The sequence below is a fragment of the Salvelinus alpinus genome, chromosome 6 (assembly GCF_045679555.1).
Source record: "Salvelinus alpinus chromosome 6, SLU_Salpinus.1, whole genome shotgun sequence".
In the NCBI taxonomy this organism is placed as follows: Eukaryota; Metazoa; Chordata; class Actinopteri; order Salmoniformes; family Salmonidae; genus Salvelinus; species Salvelinus alpinus.
Genome location: NC_092091.1, coordinates 25,335,923 through 25,358,544, shown reverse-complemented (window position 1 = coordinate 25,358,544; position 22,622 = coordinate 25,335,923). Strand labels below are relative to the sequence as shown.

Genomic DNA, 22,622 nt, shown 5'->3' with positions numbered 1-22,622 from the left:
AGAAAATCTGTGCTGCATTACGTGACAATGCAACAAAGAGGAATACCTAAGGCATTACAACACAGACATTCTCAATGTGAGATTCAACTGTTGCTGGCTGCAATCACACAAGCCCTAAAAGCAGCAAAAATAATTCAGCCTTTGAAAATGTGACACACAGGCAAACTGGAAAGGCATGAAATGCAGGAATACTTCTCTCATCAGTGTGTGTGTGTTTGTGTGTGTGTGCCGATGTGCTCTTTTATGTATGCATCTTCCTGTGTGTGTGTATGTACTCCTTTAAGTGTGTGTGTGTGTGTGTGCGCAGAGGTAAGTGGAGATCCTCTTGGCCCTCTTTCACACGCGGCCCTGCAGGACTGGGCGTCTGGCTGTCGGCAGAGGGGAGCAGGTCCCTGCTGGAGGTCCACGTGTCACACAGGCCTCCTTCCCTGCGAGGGGCCTTCCCTGTCCTCTCCATGCCCTGTGACACGTGCCACGTGGCCCTCCCTTCCTCCATCCATCCATCTCTTCCCTGCCTCCTCTCACACACTCACATTGTCCATATGTTTCCAACACTGGTCCAGATACTGCTGGGCCTTCCTGCCCTCCTGGAGGTGCTGTGGAGTCAAAGCACACAACTCAACACACAGATGTACCATCTTAATTTGACTAGTTTCTCACTGCGGGAAAATAATCCTGCAGCAACAGGAAATTTTAATTATTATGTGGATTATAATTAATGTACATTTTTGTGTAGGGTTTGATACAGTTAGCTAGGATAAACGTTTACATTTTAAAGTGGAAATAAATTTTAGAAGCCTTTTTAAAACCTTGAATACACTACAATTTGCATTTCCTGCTGCGCATTAAATTTCTCTGCGACAACAGAGTGATCAATGAAGTGATAATGCCCTTGAAGCCAGTATTTGGAGGACATATTGGCACCGGTGTTGTTAGACCCAAGACGAAGTCGAGAGCCGGCACACAGTGACAATATATCCTCAAAACACCAGCTTCGAGGGAATTATCACTTTTATACGGGTTACCAACATATTCAAATAATGACTGACATAATTTTCATTAAAAACATAATTTTTGATGAATTTATTCATACTATTTCAACCTTCCACAATATATAGTCCTGACAAATCTAGGGTTGCTACCCAAGCTGGCTGGTCTTTCGTTCTATCGGTTGACAGAGACGCGACCCAGTCGTTCAGTCTTCTTGTTCTGGATCTATGGACGTCGTTCGTTCTAGATGTTCCATTGCCATACCGGCTGGCAACGTTCTTATCCATTGCTTGCTAGCTATCCAACTACGGCTAACTTACAGTCACGTCAAACAGTGCAGACAGAATAACAACAGTAGCTGAATTTGTTTAAGCTGTTTTCTAGTGACATTTATTTGGATACATACATAACAATGAGCTTAGGAGACACGATTTTGCCTGGCACAGAAAATGTGCTCTCTTGTTAGGAAACTGTTGTTCAGAGGAGCTAGCCAACAACACAGCTCACACATGACTTCATACTGAAGCTGGAAAGACTGGAAACTAGCTGCACTTAGTTTTGTTTTACCTTTTTTCAATTTACATTTCTTCGTATATATCCATAAAAATTATGCCAGCCGATTCATGATTTCGACTGGCTGAGAAAAGCTGCCTGCCTGTCTCTCTCGTCCCGACACATTCATTACTATGGGACAGCTGGAGATCGAATTTTAATATTGACTATAATAATTAATACAATATGAATATAATAATGTTAGCAATGTCATGGAGACAGACAGCAAGGTTTATACAAATCTCCGCTGCTGATAACTGAATGTTAGTGTAAAAGAAATATGAGATGATGTCTAGATGCTTTTTATAGTGGAGATCAAGTTTATAAATTGCCTGGCTGGGCTGATGGGACAGTGGAATGCGCAGTCTGATGGAACAGAGTAAATAGGCATTTTAACGTCAGATTTAGCCGGTGGTGACTTGTGGAATAGACACCGGCTGGAACGCGGTTTTATCCAATCAGCATTCAGGATTAGACCCACCAGTTGTATAAATTAAGATAGTGCACCTGTATGAACAAGAGCATCTCAATACAAACATGTATAACTTACTCACCACGGCATATATGAAATAACCAAACTATACACAACATAACAACACTGTACATAATGAAGCCTGCAATACGTACGTCCAGGGATTAGTGTCCTACTGGTAAACCCACTCACGTGTTTCCTCTCGGACTTGAGGTCCTGTGAATACCTCATCAGCTCTCCGTACACATCCTGTCCCATCTCCTCGGCCACTATCTCCCTCTGCCCCGCGTAGTCATTCAGCTCATTCAGGATGGAGTAGTAGGACACGCACGACGAGAACCTGAACACACAGGACAGGTTACTCAACACAACAAACAAGGGTATTAGCTAGTACACTTTTAGAAATGTATTTGTGAGGATAGAGAGAAAGACCGAGATGGGTTCCACAGCATGGATCTATCAGATGGCAGTGGTTATGGCCAGATCTATAACATGGCTGGTCCTATGCTGGACCTAGGCTCTGATTAAAAAGAGAGACCGGCTCCCCCTCTGTATCACACAGAGAGTATGAGGCCTCGTGGGAACTACAAGGCCAATAACATGTCGGACGCTGTGATAATATTGATAACAGACCCACCTCCCCTTAGTGACATTATCCCTTTATTAGAATTCTCCTAATTCCCCCTCCCCCTCACGCAGTGGTATGAAGTATTTTTTCACTTAAGTAGTTTTTTGGGGTATCTGTACTTTACTATTTATATTTCTGACTACTTTTACTTCACAACATTCCTTAAAAGATTGTAGGGAGTAAAAAGTACATTTTCCCTGACACCCAAAAGTACTCGTTACATTTTGAATGCATAGCAGGACAGGAAAATTGACAAATTCACTCACTTATCAAGAGAACATCCCTGGTCATCCCTACTGCCTCTGATCTAGCGGACTCACTACACACACGATTCGTTTGTAAATTACATCTGAATGTTGTAGAGTGCCCCTGGCCATGCGTAAATAAAAAAATAAAAAATAAAATGGTGACATCTGGTTTGCTTAATATAAGGAATTGGAAATACTTTATACTTTTACAATCTATATTTTAGCAATAACATTTGCTTTTGACAGACTTTTACTCAAGTAGAATTTTTCTGGGTGACATTTACTTAGTCATTTTCCATTTAGGTATTTTACTTTTACTCAAGTATTAGAATTCTGTACTTCTTCCAACACGCAACCACTGAGGAAGGACCAAGGAAGGAGGGATAGGGACATAAACTCAGCAAAAAAAGAAACGTCCTCTCACTGTCAACTGATTTTATTTTCAGCAAACTTAACATGTGTAAATATTTGTATGAACATAACAAGATTCAACAACTGAGACATGAACTGAACAAGTTCCACAGACGTGACTAACAGAAATGGAATAATGTGTCCCTGAACAAAGGGGGGGGGTCAAAATCAAATGTAAGCCCGTATCTGGTGTGGCCACCTGCTGCATTAAGTACTGCAGTGCATCTCCTCCACATGGACTGCACCAGATTTGCCAGTTCTTGCTGTGAGATGTTACCCCACTCATCCACCAAGGCACCTGCAAGTTCCCGGACATTTCTGGGGGGAATGGCCCTAGCCCTCACCCTCCAATCCAATAGGTCCCAGACGTGCTCAATGGGATTGAGATCCGGGCTTCGCTGGCTGTAGCAGAACACTGACAATCACGCACAGAATGAGCAGTATGGCTGGTGACATTGTCATCCTGGAGGATCATGTCAGGATGAGCCTGCAAGAAGGGTAACCACATGATGGAGGAGGAAGTCTTCCCTGTAACGCACAGCATTGAGATTGACTGCAATGACAACAAGCTCAGTCCGATGATGCTGTAACACACCGCCCCAGACCATGACGGACCCTCCACCTCCAAATCAATCCATCTCCAGAGTACAGGCCTCTGTGTAACGCTCATTCCTTTGACGATAAACACGAATCTGACCATCCCCCCCGTGACGGTGGTTTTGTGCCCATGGGCAACGTTGTTGCCGGTGATGTAAGGCAGGTCCTCACCAGACAACAGACCTACAAGTCCTCAGTCCAGCCTCTCTCAGCTTATTGCGGACAGTCTGAGCACTGATGGAGGAATTGTGCGTTCCTGGTGTAATTCAGGCAGTTGTTGTTGCCATCCTGTACCTGTCCCGCAGGTGTGCTGTTCGGACGTACCGATCCTGTGCAGGTGTTGTTACACATGGTCTGCCACTGCGTGGACGATCCGCTGTCCGTCCCGTCTCCCTGTAGCGCTGTCTTAGGCGTCTCACAGTACGGATATTGCAATTTATTGCCTTGGCCACATCTGCAGTCCTCATGCCTCCTTGCAGCATGCCTAAGGCATGTTCACGCAGATGAGCAGGGACCCTGGGCATCTTTCTTTTGGTATTTTTTTACAGTCAGTAGAAAGGCCTGTTTAGTGTCCTAAGTTTTCATAACTGTGACCTTAATTGCCTACCATCTGTAACCTGTTAGTGTCTTACGACCGTTCCACAGGTGCATGTTTATTAATTGTTTATGGTTCATTGAACAAGCATGGGATACAGTGTTAAAACCCTTTACAATGAAGATCTGTGAAGTTATTTGGATTTTTATGAATTATCTTTGAAATACATGGTTCTGAAAAAGGGACGTTTATGTTATGCATCCTTTAGAGGGCCTCCTTCACTCCCTCCCTCGTGCTCTCCCTGTCCTGTTTCCGCACCAGGGTTAGGACACTGGGCCAAATGATGTAGGGATAATTTAATTCATTAGGAGAAGAGTTTCAGAAAATTCAGAGGGTGGTGTCCCAACCATGGCTTGTCTTAAATATGTCCACTGTAAATATCAGTGCTGTGAGGCTGAGGCTAAAGGGAGCCAGCTCTCCCTCCTCAGGTCCTTCCCTCCCTCCAGTCTCTCCTTCCTTCCCTCAGGTCTCTCCCTCCCTCCCTCCTTCCTTCCCTCAGGTCTCTCCCCCCCTCTTCCTTCCCTCAGGTCTCTCCCTCCCTCCTTCCTTCCCTCAGGTCTCTCCCTCCCTCCTTCCTTCCCTCAGGTCTCTCCCTCCCTCCTTCCCTCAGGTCTCTCCCTCCCTCCTTCCTTCCCTCAGTCTCTCCCTCCCTCCTTCCTTCCTTCCCTCAGTCTCTCCCTCCCTCCTTCCGGTCTCTCCCTCCCTCCTTCCTTCCTTCCTTCAGGTCTCTCCCTCCCTCCTTCCTTCCCTCAGGTCTCTCCCTCCCTCCTTCCTTCCCTCAGGTCTCTCCCTCCCTCCTTCCTTCCCTCAGGTCTCTCCCTCCCTCCTTCCTTCCCTCAGGTCTCTCCCTCCCTCCTTCCTTCCCTCAGGTCTCTCCCTCCCTCCTTCCTTCCCTCAGGTCTCTCCCTCCCTCCTTCAGGTCTCTCCCTCCCTCCTTCCTTCCTTCCCTCAGGTCTCTCCCTCCCTCCTTCCTTCCTTCCCTCAGGTCTCTCCCTCCCTCCTTCCTTCCTTCCCTCAGGTCTCTCCCTCCCTCCTTCCTTCCTTCCCTCAGGTCTCTCCCTCCCTCCTTCCTTCCCTCAGGTCTCTCCCTCCCTCCTTCCTTCCCTCAGGTCTCTCCCTCCCTCCTTCCTTCCCTCAGGTCTCTCCCTCCCTCAGGTCTCTCCCTCCCTCCTTCCTTCCTTCCCTCAGTCTCTCCCTCCCTCCTTCCTTCCTTCCCTCAGTCTCTCCCTCCCTCCTTCCGGTCTCTCTCTCCCTCCCTCCTTCCTTCCTTCCTTCCTTCAGGTCTCTCCCTCCCTCCTTCCTTCCCTCAGGTCTCTCCCTCCCTCCTTCCTTCAGGTCTCTCCCTCCCTCCTTCCTTCCCTCAGGTCTCTCCCTCCCTCCTTCCTTCCCTCAGGTCTCTCCCTCCCTCCTTCCTTCCCTCAGGTCTCTCCCTCCCTCCTTCCTTCCCTCAGGTCTCTCCCTCCCTCCCTCCTTCCTTCCCTCAGGTCTCTCCCTCCCTCCCTCCTTCCCTCAGTCTCTCCCTCCCTCCCTCCTTCCCTCAGTCTCTCCCTCCCTCCCTCCCTCCTTCCCTCAGTCTCTCCCTCCTTCCCTCAGGTCTCTCCCTCCCTCAGGTCTCTCCCTCCCTCCTTCCTTCCCTCAGGTCTCTCCCTCCCTCCTTCCTTCCCTCAGGTCTCTCCCTCCCTCCTTCCTTCCCTCAGGTCTCTCCCTCCCTCCTTCCTTCCTTCCCTCAGTCTCTCCCTCCCTCCTTCCTTCCCTCAGTCTCTCCCTCCCTCCATCCTTCCTTCCCTCAGTCTCTCCCTCCCTCCTTCCGGTCTCTCCCTCCCTCCTTCCTTCCTTCCTTCCTTCAGGTCTCTCCCTCCCTCCTTCCTTCCCTCAGGTCTCTCCCTCCCTCCTTCCTTCCCTCAGGTCTCTCCCTCCCTCCTTCCTTCCCTCAGGTCTCTCCCTCCCTCCTTCCTTCCCTCAGTCTCTCCCTCTCTCCCTCCTTCCCTCAGTCTCTCCCTCCCTCCCTCCTTCCCTCAGTCTCTCCCTCCCTCCCTCCTTCCCTCAGGTCTCTCCCTCCCTCCCTCCTTCCCTCAGGTCTCTCCCTCCCTCCCTCCTTCCCTCAGGTCTCTCCCTCCCTCCCTCCTTCCCTCAGGTCTCTCCCTCCTTCCCTCAGGTCTCTCCCTCCCTCCTTCCTTCCTTCCCTCAGGTCTCTCCCTCCCTCCTTCCTTCCTTCCCTCAGGTCTCTCCCTCCCTCCTTCCTTCCTTCCCTCAGGTCTCTCCCTCCCTCCTTCCTTCCTTCCCTCAGGTCTCTCCCTCAGGTCTCTCCCTCCCTCCTTCCTTCCCTCAGTCTCTCCCTCCCTCCTTCCTTCCCTCAGTCTCTCCCTCCCTCCTTCCTTCCCTCAGTCTCTCCCTCCCTCCTTCCTTCCCTCAGTCTCTCCCTCCCTCCTTCCTTCCCTCAGTCTCTCCCTCCCTCCTTCCTTCCCTCAGTCTCTCCCTCCCTCCTTCCTTCCCTCAGTCTCTCCCTCCCTCCTTCCTTCCCTCAGTCTCTCCCTCCCTCCTTCCTTCCCTCAGTCTCTCCCTCCCTCCTTCCTTCCCTCAGTCTCTCCCTCCCTCCTTCCTTCCCTCAGTCTCTCCCTCCCTCCTTCCCTCAGTCTCTCCCTCCCTCCTTCCCTCAGTCTCTCCCTCCCTCCTTCCCTCAGTCTCTCCCTCCCTCCTACCCTCCGTCTCTCCCTCCCTCCTTCCCTCAGTCTCTCCCTCCCTCCTTCCCTCAGTCTCTCCCTCCCTCCTTCCCTCAGTCTCTCCCTCCCTCCTTCCCTCAGTCTCTCCCTCCCTCCTTCCCTCCGTCTCTCCTTCCCTCCGTCTCTCCCTCCCTCCGTCTCTCCGTCTCTCCCTCCCTCCTTCCCTCCGTCTCTCCCTCCCTCCTTCCCTCCGTCTCTCCCTCCCTCCTTCCCTCCGTCTCTCCCTCCCTCCTTCCCTCCGTCTCTCCCCGTCTCTCCCTCCCTCCGTCTCTCCCCGTCTCTCCCTCCCTCCGTCTCTCCCCCCCTCCTTCCCTCCGTCTCTCCCCCCCTCCTTCCCTCCGTCTCTCCCTCCCTCCTTCCCTCCGTCTCTCCCCCCCTCCTTCCCTCCGTCTCTCCCTCCCTCCTTCCCTCCGTCTCTCCCTCCCTCCTTCCCTCCGTCTCTCCCTCCCTCCTTCCCTCCGTCTCTCCCTCCCTCCTTCCCTCCGTCTCTCCCTCCCTCCTTCCCTCCGTCTCTCCCTCCCTCCTTCCCTCCGTCTCTCCCTCCCTCCTTCCCTCCGTCTCTCCCTCCCTCCTTCCCTCCGTCTCTCCCTCCTTCCCTCAGTCTCTCCCTCCTTCCCTCAGTCTCTCCCTCCTTCCCTCAGTCTCTCCCTCACTCACAGACCTTTGATATCATTCCTGTGCGATAGCAGCCAATAATGTCACCGTGGAGTGGCCAAGCACTGTGACCGTACGTCAGAGCCAGATATCCTACACAGCTGTAGGACTTGCTAACTCTGTTACTCCATTCTATGGAAGCAATTAAACATTTAAAAAGTGCTGGGTTGCCATGGCAGTCCGTGTTTGTGATGACCGGTCTAGTGGAAAGGCCCAGTGTGTGTGGCATAAAGCTGATACCGTTCACAGGTTGTTAACCATTTAATACAAATGGGTCTAATCTACTCGCCTAGGTTCATCATCTTTGGAGCGCTTGGGACAGTACTTCTTAACCAGGTTCCTGTGAGGAGAGAGGAGACATATGGTCAGAGACAGATAAGAGTGAGACAGACAGAACAGACAGCTGCCTTTGTTACTCCCCAAGACTGGAGCACATTAACCAAAATTACAGCCCTTTCTTTATTTCAGTATTTCCTTCTGTATGTGAATATGATAAAATGATTGGCTGAGATAGCTCAGTTTCTCTCAGTCAGACACTCCTCAGAGAGAGATAAAAGTAGGTCAGACCGACACAGATAACCTGGTACTGTGTGATATTCCTGCACTCTCCTCGGTTGTTCCCTACAGAACACATGTAGCAGGAGCAACACAAAAGACATGGTTGTCTTTGATAAAGTAGTCCCTCTGGAGAGGGGCTCCTGTAGTGTGGGGCTGTGCTGTGGTGCTCTTCAGGCATGTAGTACAGGCAGCGCTCCGGTTCCACTCGCTCTTTAGGGATGAATAGAGGAGGAATACAGAGAGGTTTTCAGAACTTGCCGCCGCCCTGCCCCCTCCTCCAATCAGTCCCCACTGAGCCCAACTAATGAAGGTGCTTCCACCAAACAACACTCGGTTTCCCAGTCCTGGGAGGCAGGGGAGTGGCTCCCCACACACACAGACTGATAAACATCAGGCTGGCCTGGTGCCACTAAGGGTCACACAGAACAATACCTGAACACAGACAGACTGTCCAGGGAGTCAGGGACTGGGGAGAAATACATTCACAGAAACGGAAGAGAGGAGTGCTGAAAATGGTAGTAGAGTAACGCTCATGCTTTAAGAATGCATGAGGGCGAAGTCACAAAGCTCTTCTTCAGCCCATGATTCATAGCTGGATATTCACTGGGTTACACACGCCGTGACTAAACATCCCCAGTTTAGTCGTCATTCAGACGCATCTCCTTAAAATAAAATAATCTTCAGCATATCGGTGCTGTAACTAGGCAACACCCAAAGGGGGGGGGGGGTGCAGAGGCCACAGCTGGAGCCTCTACGTTATGACCACAGCTCCAAGGGGACCACAGCTCCAGGGGGACCACAGCTCCAGGGGGACAGCACTATTTCTAAACCTTACTAACAGAGATACTTACGGAAGGTTGCATTTCATGTGGGCTAGAATGTGCCTATATGGCATCCGATACCGGATGAGGCACCAGTTATTCACAAACAAGTACAGAAAAACACATAAAATGAAATGTGTTAGCATTGACACAACCTTTTTCCCAGATGGCATTTATTACATTGGTAAAACAAATCAGTGTAATAAAAGCGGCCACGTGAGAAGAAAGGAGAGTGAACTTCATGCTCTCTCAGCCATGGCAACAGCTCAGAGTAGAGGGGACGATTAAGATGGAAGCAGAGGTGTGAAGTTGAACCCCATCATGTCACAGTGACGTCATATGCGCCACGTGTGTGTGTGTGTGTGTGTGTGTGTGTAGGTTCAGTGAACGGTCACCTATGGTTTACCAACCTAGCCTACATCTTCCCATTCCCAACCTAATCTTGTCAAACCAGTGGTCTCACTCTAAACTAAAGAACTCGTCGTTTTAGAACTCTTTGTTAGGGTTTTTTCTCCTTGGTAGATTTGCTCCAAAGGTGATAACATGGATGTCAGGGAGGATACAGTCTTGAGGGTGCAATCCAACAGCGTATAAATGGGTATACATCTGTAACAAACTCCAGCGTTACCATTGGAGGGGCGTTGGCATCTGCCTACTCCTCTACTGTAAAGAGACTGGCCAGTAGCCACCTCCTAGATATCTATTATATTGATTTGTGGCCCTCCAAAAATCTATTAATGGCAGCACAACCATGTCAGATTGGGCTGAGCTGGCCCTATTGTTCAGGCTGAGTGGTCGGTCTGTACCAGACACTTTTAGATACTCATCAAAAGGCAGGATCCAATCACATCATTTGATAATTATCCTAGTCATTATTTCATTACCAGTAATTCAACATTGATATTAGATGATTAGCATATTGAAGGTTAATATATAGTACTAATGCATCCATGTCAAATATACGTCTACACCTATAACACAGTATACCGTATTCTACACAGAATACTCATTCAATTAATGATGTAAAGTATAGGCAAAACACCTCAAAAACAGTTCTATGGAAATGAATGATAAAAGCCACATTCTTACCTTAACTGTTTTGCATAGGTCTGTTCAATCTCCAGCCTTTCCTTGACAAACTTTGCATACCTCTCTAAGAAGTCGATCCCCCATTGAGTATGCTTGTCAAGGTTTTCAAACTGGTCCTGAGAGAGAGATGGAGAGAAGAGGGAGATTGACTATATGAGTGCTTACAGTGGCATGCAGATGATGGATTAAATTAAACGAGGCATGAATGAGAACCCAGTCGTCTGACATTGAATAACAAGCACATGTTGAGTCACTACTTTATTCCTGTGCTAGGCTGTACTTCCTCAATGATCACACTGGGTACTATCAAGAGTATGTCAACTGATAGGAAAGCTACAGACACACAGAACAGGCACACAGACACATAGCACACAGACACATAGCACAGGCATACAGAAGACACTCCATACGTCTACCGATGAGAATTCCAAGGTGTCTAAGAGAAGAACCGGTAACCTATCGTCTCGAGAGTTAAACGGAAACTTTACCATTTTTAAACTTCATATTCATCATCTCCAGCAGCACCCCAACATCAACATATGTGAACATGGCGCGTTTCTATGTTTTGTAGTATAAAATATATAGGTAGATAAGTGTTTCCAATGACATCAGTGCGCATAGTGTGATTTTGACCAATTGTGAGTACGCATTGCATATGAATTGCCTACAAATATGTTGTCATTGGAAAGTCATCTTTCTCTATATTTTTGACTATAAAACATAGAACTGCGCCATTCTGACATATGTTGATTTTGGGGTGCTGCTGGAGATGAATATGAAGTGGATTTTTTTATTTTTAAATGTCCCTTTAAGGCAGAACAGGCTTTACAGTATATTTTAGATGGTTTAAGCAGCCTGAGATGAATATCCATGCAAGGTCATCGTTGTATCGTTTCGAGAGATGCCTTATAACAGTGCTGGGCTGAGAGGAAAATGTTGAAAACACACCACAGTCAACACAGCTGACAACCTCTCCTCATGTGACCCTCTTGGCTGAATTTTTAAAAAGTATATTTATCCATTTATAGACACATCCTGTGTGTTTTAAGTCAAATCAAATATATGCACTAAGCTTGTCTGATGCTTTAAGCGCAGATTTATGAAATAATTAAGACAAATAACTAGAGGGAGTACAACCGCAATTGATTTGACTGTGCAGGGCTGGGCTCAGACTCGCTGCGCTAAAAAATGACAGCCACTGACTGTGTGACTAGCCCCCATTGTCTCTCCTTCCTGCTGCAGTGACCACCACAGAACATCAAGTGTTTATCGCGCTGTCCGCGTTGTTGAAGCTGCAACATAATTACAGCCATTACTGACTGAACACTTCTGTTACGGAAATCATTAATTTGTTTAGGGGGGAAAAATCCCTATTCCCTCAACCCTTGCTCTCTTTACGTGACACATGTATGCATCACATGCTGACCTATAGCATGATCAAAACAATAAATTGGTTATAACAAACTCTCCACGCAGAGAACATGACAAATAAACTTGACAACGGGGGAATGTTTACTGGTTGCTCAGGAGGTAAAGGGGAAGTCAGATGTGTGGAATAAATGTGACTAGTTGTGGAAAATACTGGAAGATCAAGAAAAGGCAAGGAGCAAGTTCTGCGTGCATATTATGTGTACCAAACTGGGGCTGTTGGATTACAATATCATTTTCCTGAACGATTAGAACAACGTGAACAACAAATAAATGAAGCATACAAGAGAGCTGTAAAAAAATAAATGCTAAAACCTTTATTACAGCAAAGACTAAAAACAGTCGCATACATTCGTGAATGATTTATTGTTTACAATAATTATTCAAGGGTCGCTTTGTTATTTTATTTTAAAAGGAAAATGCTTGATTGCATTTCAAATCATGAATGACTCGTATGCTGTATGATGACAAACGAATGAATGATTGATTGATACAGTAGCCTCTATAAGTATTGAAATATAGGCATTAAGACTAAACAGGACACGCTCTTAGGCCTACAGCTCAATGGTGGTTATACTTATTATTATAATGATAATAACGAGAAAAGGGAGGGTTATTATTATTATAAATATAATTTGACAATTTGGAACAGTGTAAACACTAAATAAATTATACATAATACCAGAGACTGTAAAGCCTTTATTACAGCATAGCAAAGATTAAAAACAGCCAAATTCGTGAAATTGTTTATCAGATATTGTGGTTGCGTGAGGCTTGGTGTTCACGGAATCCTGTAGGCTATTAAACAAATACTCAAAACAGGCAACAGAAGCAGGATCTGTCTTATTTCTGTAGGTAAATATGGATGATTTATAAAGCCAGGCACATTTAACAGTTAGGCTATTTAAGTTAGGGTTTCCTCCTCACTTTTTTCTTCTTTACAATGAAGGCAAGGGCTGTTCTCTCGTCTCCTAACTCCGCTGCTGCCTCCGCTCACTGTTCTCAACACCAATATGGTGGTTAACTTTGTTATTATTCACAAAGCAACATGGTCTATGAAAAGGTGCCAATTCAACAGTGCACTGATGTGTTTCAGAACTGCGAAGATCGATCACTATCCATTTATATTTAAATGTTTAGCTACTTACTGCCCAACTAATGAAATCTCGGTCGACCAACAAACAATCGACCAGTTGACTAAATGGGGTCAGCCCTACACGTCACATTTTTTATTTTACATTATGAAGGTTACCATAGTACCCCAGAACAGTTGCGCCAGTCACGTGTTTGTTTGTAAATAGCACAACGGGAGAAAGCAGGAGCAGGTTAGTCCAGCTGTGTATTGACAGGGGTCATGTTTTAAATTAAAAGGCAAGTGTTTTTGTGCTTCATTAGCGTGATCAGGGACGTGCAACTATAGTTTTCCTTCACAGAAAATACATTAATGCAACACATTTTGGCAGAAAATAGCTTCATTGCCATCAGATGACAACAGAAGAGTTTTTCCTTCAGCCAAGCATGTGTCAAAACCTTCTTCATTTGCACAATATCTCTTGGACATTTTACAAAAGAATGTGAACAACTCACCAAAAATTACATTTGGTTCCTCCTACCTATATATGTATAACTTTATGAGCTTGATTGCCTGTCTTTGCAATTTGTTTATTTTCGTTTGCATATTTAGCTAGCACCATCCATGGAAATGAGTTAATACTTGTGCTAATTTTCTTAGCATTCTGGGAGAGGCCCAATGGGCTTCTATCCGCGGCTTTCAGGCACCCCCTTGTGTACTAAGCCGCTAATTATGTAAATCCCGATTTGAGAGAAGGCCAGTAAGAACATCTGGATACTGCCCAACCCTACTGTACAGTACAGCTAGGTAGGTCTAGGAGGGAACAGTGGACCTATACCAAAGTCAGTCAGACTCAGCATAGTGATGAGCTTTTGATTTCACCTGAGGGCTAACCTTCCTACTTCAGAGCTTGTTTGGAGGCTGAGAATAGATGGTGCGAAACTGTCAGTATCATCCCCACCAAAGATCTATACACAGCCCAGACCTGAGTCAGGTGAGGTGAGTAACTCCCATGCTGTGTTCTGGGATACCGAGGGAAAGAGGGGGATAATATAGAGGGAAAGGGAGGGGGATAGAGGAAAAGAGAAAGAGGGATGGATTCCAGTTTCACCCTGAAGTGGACTGTCTGAAGAGAGCTCCGGTGTCGTCTCCTCTCCTCATGTCTGAGCTGTGCTGGAGGAGAGGGGGAGAAAAGGAGAGAAGAAGAAAAGTAGAGAGAGAGGGGAAGGGGTGTCTCAATCGCTCCCATGGCTTGTTCCCTGCCTGGGAGCGAGGCTGTGTTCAGGATTGGCTTAGGACCTAGACAGACCCACAGAGACTGACTGGTGGACTCCAGCCAACACACTTCCTCTGTGAGAGAACAATACGCATGTCGTCCCAACGGATCCCTCCTCACTGACGCTTCACAGACTCAGTCCATATGCACACAGGGAGGGAGGGAGGGAGCAGAAAAAGAATGTGCAAGCTGCAGTCAATTTCATGGGCCTGTTAAACCATACATGAAACCCATTCTCAGAAAATGTGAGCACAGATCATGGTCTAATACTATGACTAATACCATGACTTTACCTTCCTTTGACTCAGGGACAAAGATGTGTTGTTCATGTAAAAAATAATCATGAACATGTAAGTATCCGTACCCTGTGGGATCTATAAAATCAACAACAGATTCTGAATTGACAACCATTCCAGAAGTACATCCTGTGGCTAGGCAAAGCATGCCAAATGAGATGTTCGCAACCGTTTCACACCAACACACAGACACACGGAGAGAGAAAGAGCGAAAGAGAGAGAAGAAAAAAAACAAGGCGCTAAAAAGTATTTTCTGGAGCATTGACTGTGACCAGGTCTGCCTGAGCGGCCAGGCCCCTACTGCTGCTCCATTCTCATTCACACTGCTTACTCAGCAGCCTGGATGGAAATAATTTCTCCTCCAATAAAATGGCTTCTTTTGCCATTTCAGGGCCTCCAGAGATTCAGAACTTAAATGCTGAGCACATGTCAGGGTCCTGTACTCATGACAACCTAGGGGGGAATGGAGAACAGAGAAGGAGAGGCCTTATGCCTCCAATAACAACAAGAACCAATGCTTCTCACTTCTGCTTTATTGTCCTCTGTCTTTTCACACAGTAAACCAACAGAGAAACTCTTTTGGTTGAGTTAATGATTGTTGACATTAGAGAACGATCACATTTTTGGGCCGATGCCAATACCGATTTGAGGGTCAAGGAGGCCGATATTTTAGACCAATATTCAATATCATTATATTTGAAAATTTTGATGAGAAAATGTATCACTTTTCTTCTTCTTTTTTTTTTTTTAACTCAGCTGCCAGGACAAAAAAATGAAAACAACTTCATTGGCTAGTTCAGCTACAGTGGGGCAAAAAAGTATTTAGTCAGCCACCAATTGTGCAAGTTCTCCCACTTAAAAAGACGAGAGAGGCCTGTAATGTAAACGTGGCTGGGTCTTTCAGCATGACAATGATCCCAAACACACCGCCCGGGCAACGAAGGAGTGGCTTCGTAAGAAGCATTTCAAGGTCCTGGAGTGGCCTAGCCAGTCTCCTGATCTCAACCCCATAGAAAATCTTTGGAGGGATTTGAAAGTCCGTGTTGCCCAGCAACAGCCCCAAAACGTCACTGCTCTAGAGGAGATCTGCATGGAGGAATGGGCCAAAATACCAGCAACAGTGTGTGAAAACCTTGTGAAGACTTACAGAAAACGCTTGACCTCTGTCATTGCCAACAATGGGTATATAACAAAGTATTGAGAAACTTTTGTTATTGACCAAATACTTATTTTCCACCATAATTTGCAAATAAATTCATTAAAAATCCTACAATGTGATTTTCTGGATTTTTTCCCCCTCATTTTGTCTGTCATAGTTGAAGTGTACCTATGATGAAAATTACAGGCCTCTCTCATCTTTTTAAGTGGGAGAACTTGCACAATTGGTGGCTGACTAAATACTTTTTTGCCCCACTGTATGTGTCAAGAAATGATCCTACGATTGGATAGAGCGAGGCTGTAACTCCATTCCATCTCTCTCCACCGCTCATATCACTTGCTGGCTGCTGTTTATTGCTACTTTGGTAACGAGCTCAATGGCGATGACTTCTGCTACCAAGCCAAAAATGTTCACATCTCACAAGGAGAGCGAGGGTAGGAAAACAATTTAACGACAATGCACGTTCTGTCCATAGTTTGAGAAGTGAGAACGCACGCTGATCTACAGGTTTCTTGGTCCATAAACATGCAGGAAGATCGTTAGGTAGCTAAACCTATTGCCAACTTCCTTCTTTCCCTATTACGACATATCATCTAATCTGACTATCAAGTGTCAATTTACAGACACGATTGCAGATGGTCAGATCAGTACACCAGTAAATAGCTAACGTTACACCAAAAGAGGTTTAGAAACTCTGGTTACACCGCAAGTCAGATGGCTTGTTGCCGAAAATGGTGCATGTTCAAAATTATAACCAGCTAGGGCTAACTAGCTACGTTGGCTATTAGCTCCCATCTGATATCTTAGCATCGTGTTTATCTAGCTATCTAACATCACAGATGAAAGGGTTAGTTAGTGTAATCTTTGCAGGTCACATAGCTATCTGCTTAGCCAGCTAGCTTGCTTATTGCATGCATGTCCGGGCACGTCGACACAAGCTTTGTTATTAGTAATTTAAACTGAACTAATATTTGCAACAGGAGTTACATTTTTGGCCACTGTCAATTAATCCGTTTCTCAATACTGCACCCTTCTGTTGGAGAATGAGCTAGCTTGCTGCTGCTACTGATTTTCAATTGTCCATAGACTAGAAAAAGCTATATCTGCCTGATATTGACACGTAAACGGAAGTGACCACAAATAAAGATCGGGTTAGACAGAGTGTCCTACCTTCCATTAACGTCAGCAGGTAAACCAGCTCCTCCTTACCCTCCACGTTCTGATTCCATCCAAACACAAACAGATAGTTTAGATTTTGATTATGATCCCATTCCTCCACATATGCAAATAAATAGTTCATGACAAACTACAGTGGGGAGAACAAGTATTTGATACACTGCCGATTTTGCAGATTTTCCTACTTAAAAAGCATGTAGAGGTCTGTAATTTTTATCATAGGTACACTTCAACTGTGAGAGACGGAATCTAAAACAAAAATCCAGAAAATCACATTGTATGATTTTTAAGTAATTAATTAGCATTTTATTGCATGACATAAGTATTTGATACATCAGAAAAGCAGAACTTAATATTTGGTACAGAATCCTTTGTTTGCAATTACAGAGATCATACGTTTCCTGTAGTTCTTGACCAGGTTTGCACACACTGCAGCAGGGATTTTGGCCCACTCCTCCATACAGACCATCTCCAGATCCTTCAGGTTTCGGGGCTGTCGCTGGGCAATACGGACTTTCAGCTCCCTCCAAAGATTTTCTATTGGTTCAGGTCTGGAGACTGGCTAGGCCACTCCAGGACCTTGAGATACTTCTTACGGAGCCACTCCTTAGTTGCCCTGGCTGTGTGTTTCGGGTCGTTGTCATGCTGGAAGACCCAGCCACGACCCATCATCAATGCTCTTACTGAGGGAAGGAGGTTGTTGGCTAAGATCTCGCAATACATGGCCCCATCCATCCTCCCCTCAATACGGTGCAGTCGTCCTGTCCCCTTTGCAGAAAAGCATCCCCAAAGAATGATGTTTCCACCTCCATGCTTCACGGTTGGGATGGTGTTCTTGGGGTTGTACTCATCCTTCTTCTTCCTCCAAACACGGCGAGTGGAGTTTAGACCAAAAAGCTCTATTTTTGAATCATCAGACCACATGACCTTCTCCCATTCCTCCTCTGGATCATCCAGATGGTCATTGGCAAACTTCAGACGGGCCTGGACATGCGCCTGCTTGAGCAGGGGGACCTTGTGTGCGCTGCAGGATTTTAATCCATGACGGCGTAGTGTGTTACTAATGGTTTTCTTTGAGACTGTGGTCCCAGCTCTCTTCAGGTCATTGACCAGGTCCTGCCGTGTAGTTCTGGGCTGATCCCTCACCTTCCTCATGATCATTGATGCCCCACGAGGTGAGATCTTGCATGGAGCCCCAGACCGAGGGTGATTGACCATCATCTTGAACTTATTCTATTTTCTTCTATTTTCTAATAATTGCGCCAACAGTTGTTGCCTTCTCACCAAGCTGCTTGCCTATTGTCCTGTAGCCCATCCCAGCCTTGTGCAGGTCTACAATTTTATCCCTGATGTCCTTACACAGCTCTCTGGTCTTGGCCATTGTGGAGAGGTTGGAGTCTGTTTGATTGAGTGTGTGGACAGGTGTCTTTTATACAGGTAACGAGTTCAAACAGGTGCAGTTAATACAGGTAATGAGTGGAGAACAGGAGGGCTTCTTAAAGAAAAACTAACAGGTCTGTGAGAGCCGGAATTCTTACTGGTTGGTAGGTGATCAAATACTTATGTCATGCAATAAAATGCAAATGAATTACTTAAAAATCATACAATGTGATTTTCTGGATTTTTGTTTTAGATTCCGTCTCTCACAGTTGAAGTGTACCTATGATAAAAATTACAGACCTCTACATGCTTTGTAAGTAGGAAAACCTGCAAAATCGGCAGTGTATCAAATACTTGTTCTCCCCACTGTACATGAGACGGAGTTAGTTGGTGTACGTCACATTCTGTCAATGTGTGTCCGCGCGCGTAATGGACACAGCTAGAGATTACTCAGGGTACAGTGAGCACTATCCCGAGCCCCTGCAGCATGCCTCCCAAGGAAATTACTTTACCAGGAGACTGGTGCTCTGCTCAAGTGGAAAAACAATAGGACTCCACGCGACTGTCTGCCAGCCACCAACTCTTACAGGCCCACGGTACTGTTAGTGCATGACGGTGATAGGTACCATAACCATAAAGAATTACATTAATAAAGTCATAATATTTCTATGACAGCTTCTCTCCTCCTGATTGCATAGCAAGTTCAGATGCAGACCCTATCAACCATCACATCGGGTATGCTGTGCACAAAGCAGACACAGCTGTGTACAACACTAAGCCTGTGTTTTCTCCCTCAACAACACCACTCTACACTGTAACCTCCAGGGATGGCCTGTTCAGAGTTATGACATTATGAGTGAAATGGTTGTAAAGCACCTGACTCATCCAGCAGGTGACGGCATGTCTGCATGTAGGCTACAGTATATAGCAGCCAAACTTCCTCAACTAAGCAAGTTCAACTCAGTCCCTGGTACAGGTGTGGTCTACTTGAATTCATACCGAAAGCAACAGCTTGCATACAAAACAATGCTAAAGGAAAATCAGGGCAGCATACGCACGCAAAGAATCGGCCAGACCACGGTCACATGGTTTGTGCCATGACAGCAACATGAGGTGGTAAGGTATTTACAGTGTGAAGAGAGAACAAGGGGATAGGAAGAAAACCACAACACCTCAAGTCCCCAAAATAATCTTTCAAATGGACTGAGCCCAGCAACCCACAGTGACTACTATGACTACGCCGGGTAACAACCTTGCAATAAAGCACTGAATCAGAGCCAGGGAGGATGAGGGGGGGGCTTGATGAAAAAATAACAAGCAGGTCCCAAAAAATAAAAATGATGTGTTACAGCAGCAAGGTCTCTTTCACAGATTGATTGAACTAAGACCCCCTGTGAATATAACTTCAGTTGTTGGTGCTGTGCCCCCTCCGAGACAAGCCTGTTTACTGACACTAGCCCATTCCCATATGGGTCCCCTGGCGTAGCTGCACCGCTGGGCCTAACGGATGTTTTCAATAACTCAAGGCGGTTTGAACTCAACATAGTGGGCCTGGGAGCAAAGCCTCCTTTCCTCCCAGGACTGCCTGTGTACTACGAGGACAGCCTGTGTTTTCATTCTCCGCTCACTGCTTAATCTCAAAGTGATAGTATTCTCTCTCTGCGGCAGAGATATCACAATATGCTGAATGTGGTCCAGAGCCAAAGAAGAGCTTGATTCTGGCCCTATATATAGTGGTGTTTAGCGCCAGCACTGCGTCGGTTGGGAAACAGCTTGCGCATGCAATACAGCCAGTCCTTACAACACAGAACACAACCAGAGCCTCTTCAGTCTGTCAGTCGCAGAAAAAAAGGTTTCAATGGACTAATGACAACATCAAGGCAAAATTCTATAGAAAGTAACTTTCCTATGGTACAACCTACAGGCTATGAGCTGCATTAAGAAACAAGTAGAATTCATGTGAATAATCTGAGCATTAAAATAAATAGGCCTAGGTCTCCTATAAGCCACTGTGTTGACTTCATGAAGAGAGGAGACAACTGAGGACTTATGGCCCAGGACAGACTGGCTCCCGTCTTATAGCAGAAACACAACTATGAGCATTACTCCAAAGGCTCCTGTTGACTCATGAAATTCTGTTAATCTTTGCTCCTCACTTTTGAGTGTTGTGATGATATAGGTTACTGGTGCCGTCAAAGTGCAGAATACTATTACTAATTAACACAACTACCAGCCATAGCTGACAGTGCAGGAGAAAATGTTCATGTTCCCGAGAGCGTCTGTCCCACGTCAGCTTTCCTCCATCGCTCAATACTCATGAATAAGTAACTCCATGAGCTCATCATCCCATCGTCGGCCTGCCTGCTCCTCTCTGGCTCACCACATCCACACTGTGACGCACTGTACAGTAACAACATACAGAACAAAGCTTCACAGTGCAATGTAGCACAATAGAGCGCAGTGCAGACTGGCCAGTGATCCAGGCCCAGAGTTCACCTTTCAGTAACTTGACCTCCACACAGAAGCCTGTCACCACTAGGATCTCTCTATGGATAAGCCTGAGGGGGAACAGCAGTATGAAGGCCAGAGCACAAGCCAACAGACCGTTGGATCTGTCTGGGAGAGACACTTCAAGCCAAGTGTCTCACTCTCAGGGGCTGGACTGACTGAAATGTATTTTTTGGTGTGATGAGGGGAGAAACGTCCTTATGGATTCCCAGGAATTTATGTGGAGATTCCCAAAATGCCAGTTCAGCAGATCGGCTTTCTCTTTTGAGTGTTTCGGTTTCATTCTCCAAGGTTTCTCTTTGCAATGTCTGGGGATGATGTGTTGAGACACACAGGGCAGTTCCAACATCACTACTATGCCATTTAGCCAGCCCGGTTTTCCCTTTCACTCACTCTCTATCTCAACCAGAGTCAGTTTTAGCAGAGGTCCGATGGTTGGGTTTCAATATAATTTCTCTGTCTTGTAAAGTTATCCCTCTTCCCAGAGTGGGAGCCCAGTTAGCACAAGGGGCAGTGCACAGGAGAAATTAAACAGAGATGACCGTCTTACATTTCCTCTCATGATGAGAGATACAGAGCAAACATAATGATTTGATGAAATTCAGTACCCATACCGCTAACATTTCAGTAAAGACTTTACTGACCATAAGACCACATTACTGACCACGCAATAACTTTCACTGAATAAAAACAAAGGGATCATGTAAGGCAGCCGCCCAAAACTGCAGACTAGCAGCAACTAGCCACAGCCCCAGAGGAACACAAGCATATCTGGCAAGGAATCTCCCTAGGCCAGAGGAAAACAGCCCGACTAAGAATGTCAGGAACTGATGTCGTCACTGGAACAATAACATCAGGACTACCAAGGTCTCTCTCTACTAGAAATGCTCTGTTCCATGTAGATAATAAAGGGGTCATTTGCATACACGCACAGTGCCTTCATAAAGTTTTTCCACATTGTTACGTTACAGCCTTATTCTAAAATAGATTCAATCGTTTTTCCCCCCTCATCGATCTACACAAAATACCACATAATGACATAGCAAAAACAGTTTTTTGGCGGGAATTATTTTAAACTGACATCAAATTTACATAAGTATTCAGACCCTTTACTCAGTATTGTTGAAGAGCCTTTGGCAGCGATTACAGCCTTGAGTCTTCCAGGGTATGACGCTACAAGCTTGGCACAGATGTTTTTGGGGAGTTTCTCCTATTCTTCCCTGCAGAAGAATAGGAGAAAGCTGCACAGCTATTTTCAGTTCTCTTCATAGATGTTCGATTGAGTTAAAGTCCGGGCTCTGCCTGAGCCACTCAAGGACATTCAGAAGCTTGGCTTGTGTGCTTAGGTTTGTTGTCCTGTTGGAAGGTGAACCTCCGCCCCGGTCTGAGGTCCTGAGTGCTGTGGAGCAGGTTTTCATCAAGGATCTCTCTGTAATTTGCTCTGTTCGTCTTTCCCTCGATCCTGACTAGTCTCCCAGTCTCTGCTGATGAAAAACATCCCGGTGTCACCATGGTTCACCGTAAGGATGGTGCCAGGTTTCCTCCAGACGTGACGCTTGGCATTCAGGTCAAATCGTTCAATTTAGGTTTCATTAGACCAGAGAATGTTGTTTCTCATGGTCCGAGAGTCCTTTAGGTGCCTTATGGCAAACTCCAAGCAGGCTGTCATGTGCCTTTTACTGAGGAGTGGCTTCCGTTTGGCCACTACCATAAAGGCCTGGTTGGTGGAGTGCTGCAGAGATGGTTGTCCCATCTACACATAGGAACTCCGGAGTTCTGTCAGAGTGACCATCAGATTATTTGTAACATCCCTGACCAAGGCCCTTTCCCACCGATTGCTCAGTTTGACCGGGCGGCCAGCTCTAGGAGTCTTTATGGTTCCAAACATCTTCCATTTAAGAATGATGGAGGCCACGGTGTTCTTAGCGACCTTCAATGCTGCTGCAAAAAAAATCTGGTACCCTTCCACAGATCTTTGCCTTGAGAAAATCC

General features: G+C 46.2%; 1 protein-coding gene across 3 annotated transcripts in view; it reads right to left on the bottom strand.

The window, feature by feature from the left end:
• Positions 1-22,622, bottom strand: part of LOC139578442 (formin-binding protein 1-like) — a 76,034-nt gene that overhangs the window by 10,863 nt on the left and 42,549 nt on the right. For all 3 annotated transcript variants that reach the window (XM_071406029.1, XM_071406027.1, XM_071406028.1), the window contains exons 2-5: positions 10,336-10,451; positions 8,157-8,207; positions 2,207-2,354; positions 534-596 (exon numbers count right to left, since the gene is read on the bottom strand). In XM_071406029.1, coding sequence (XP_071262130.1) covers positions 534-596; positions 2,207-2,354; positions 8,157-8,207; positions 10,336-10,451 — 378 coding nt within the window. The remainder of the gene's footprint in view (positions 1-533; positions 597-2,206; positions 2,355-8,156; positions 8,208-10,335; positions 10,452-22,622) is intronic.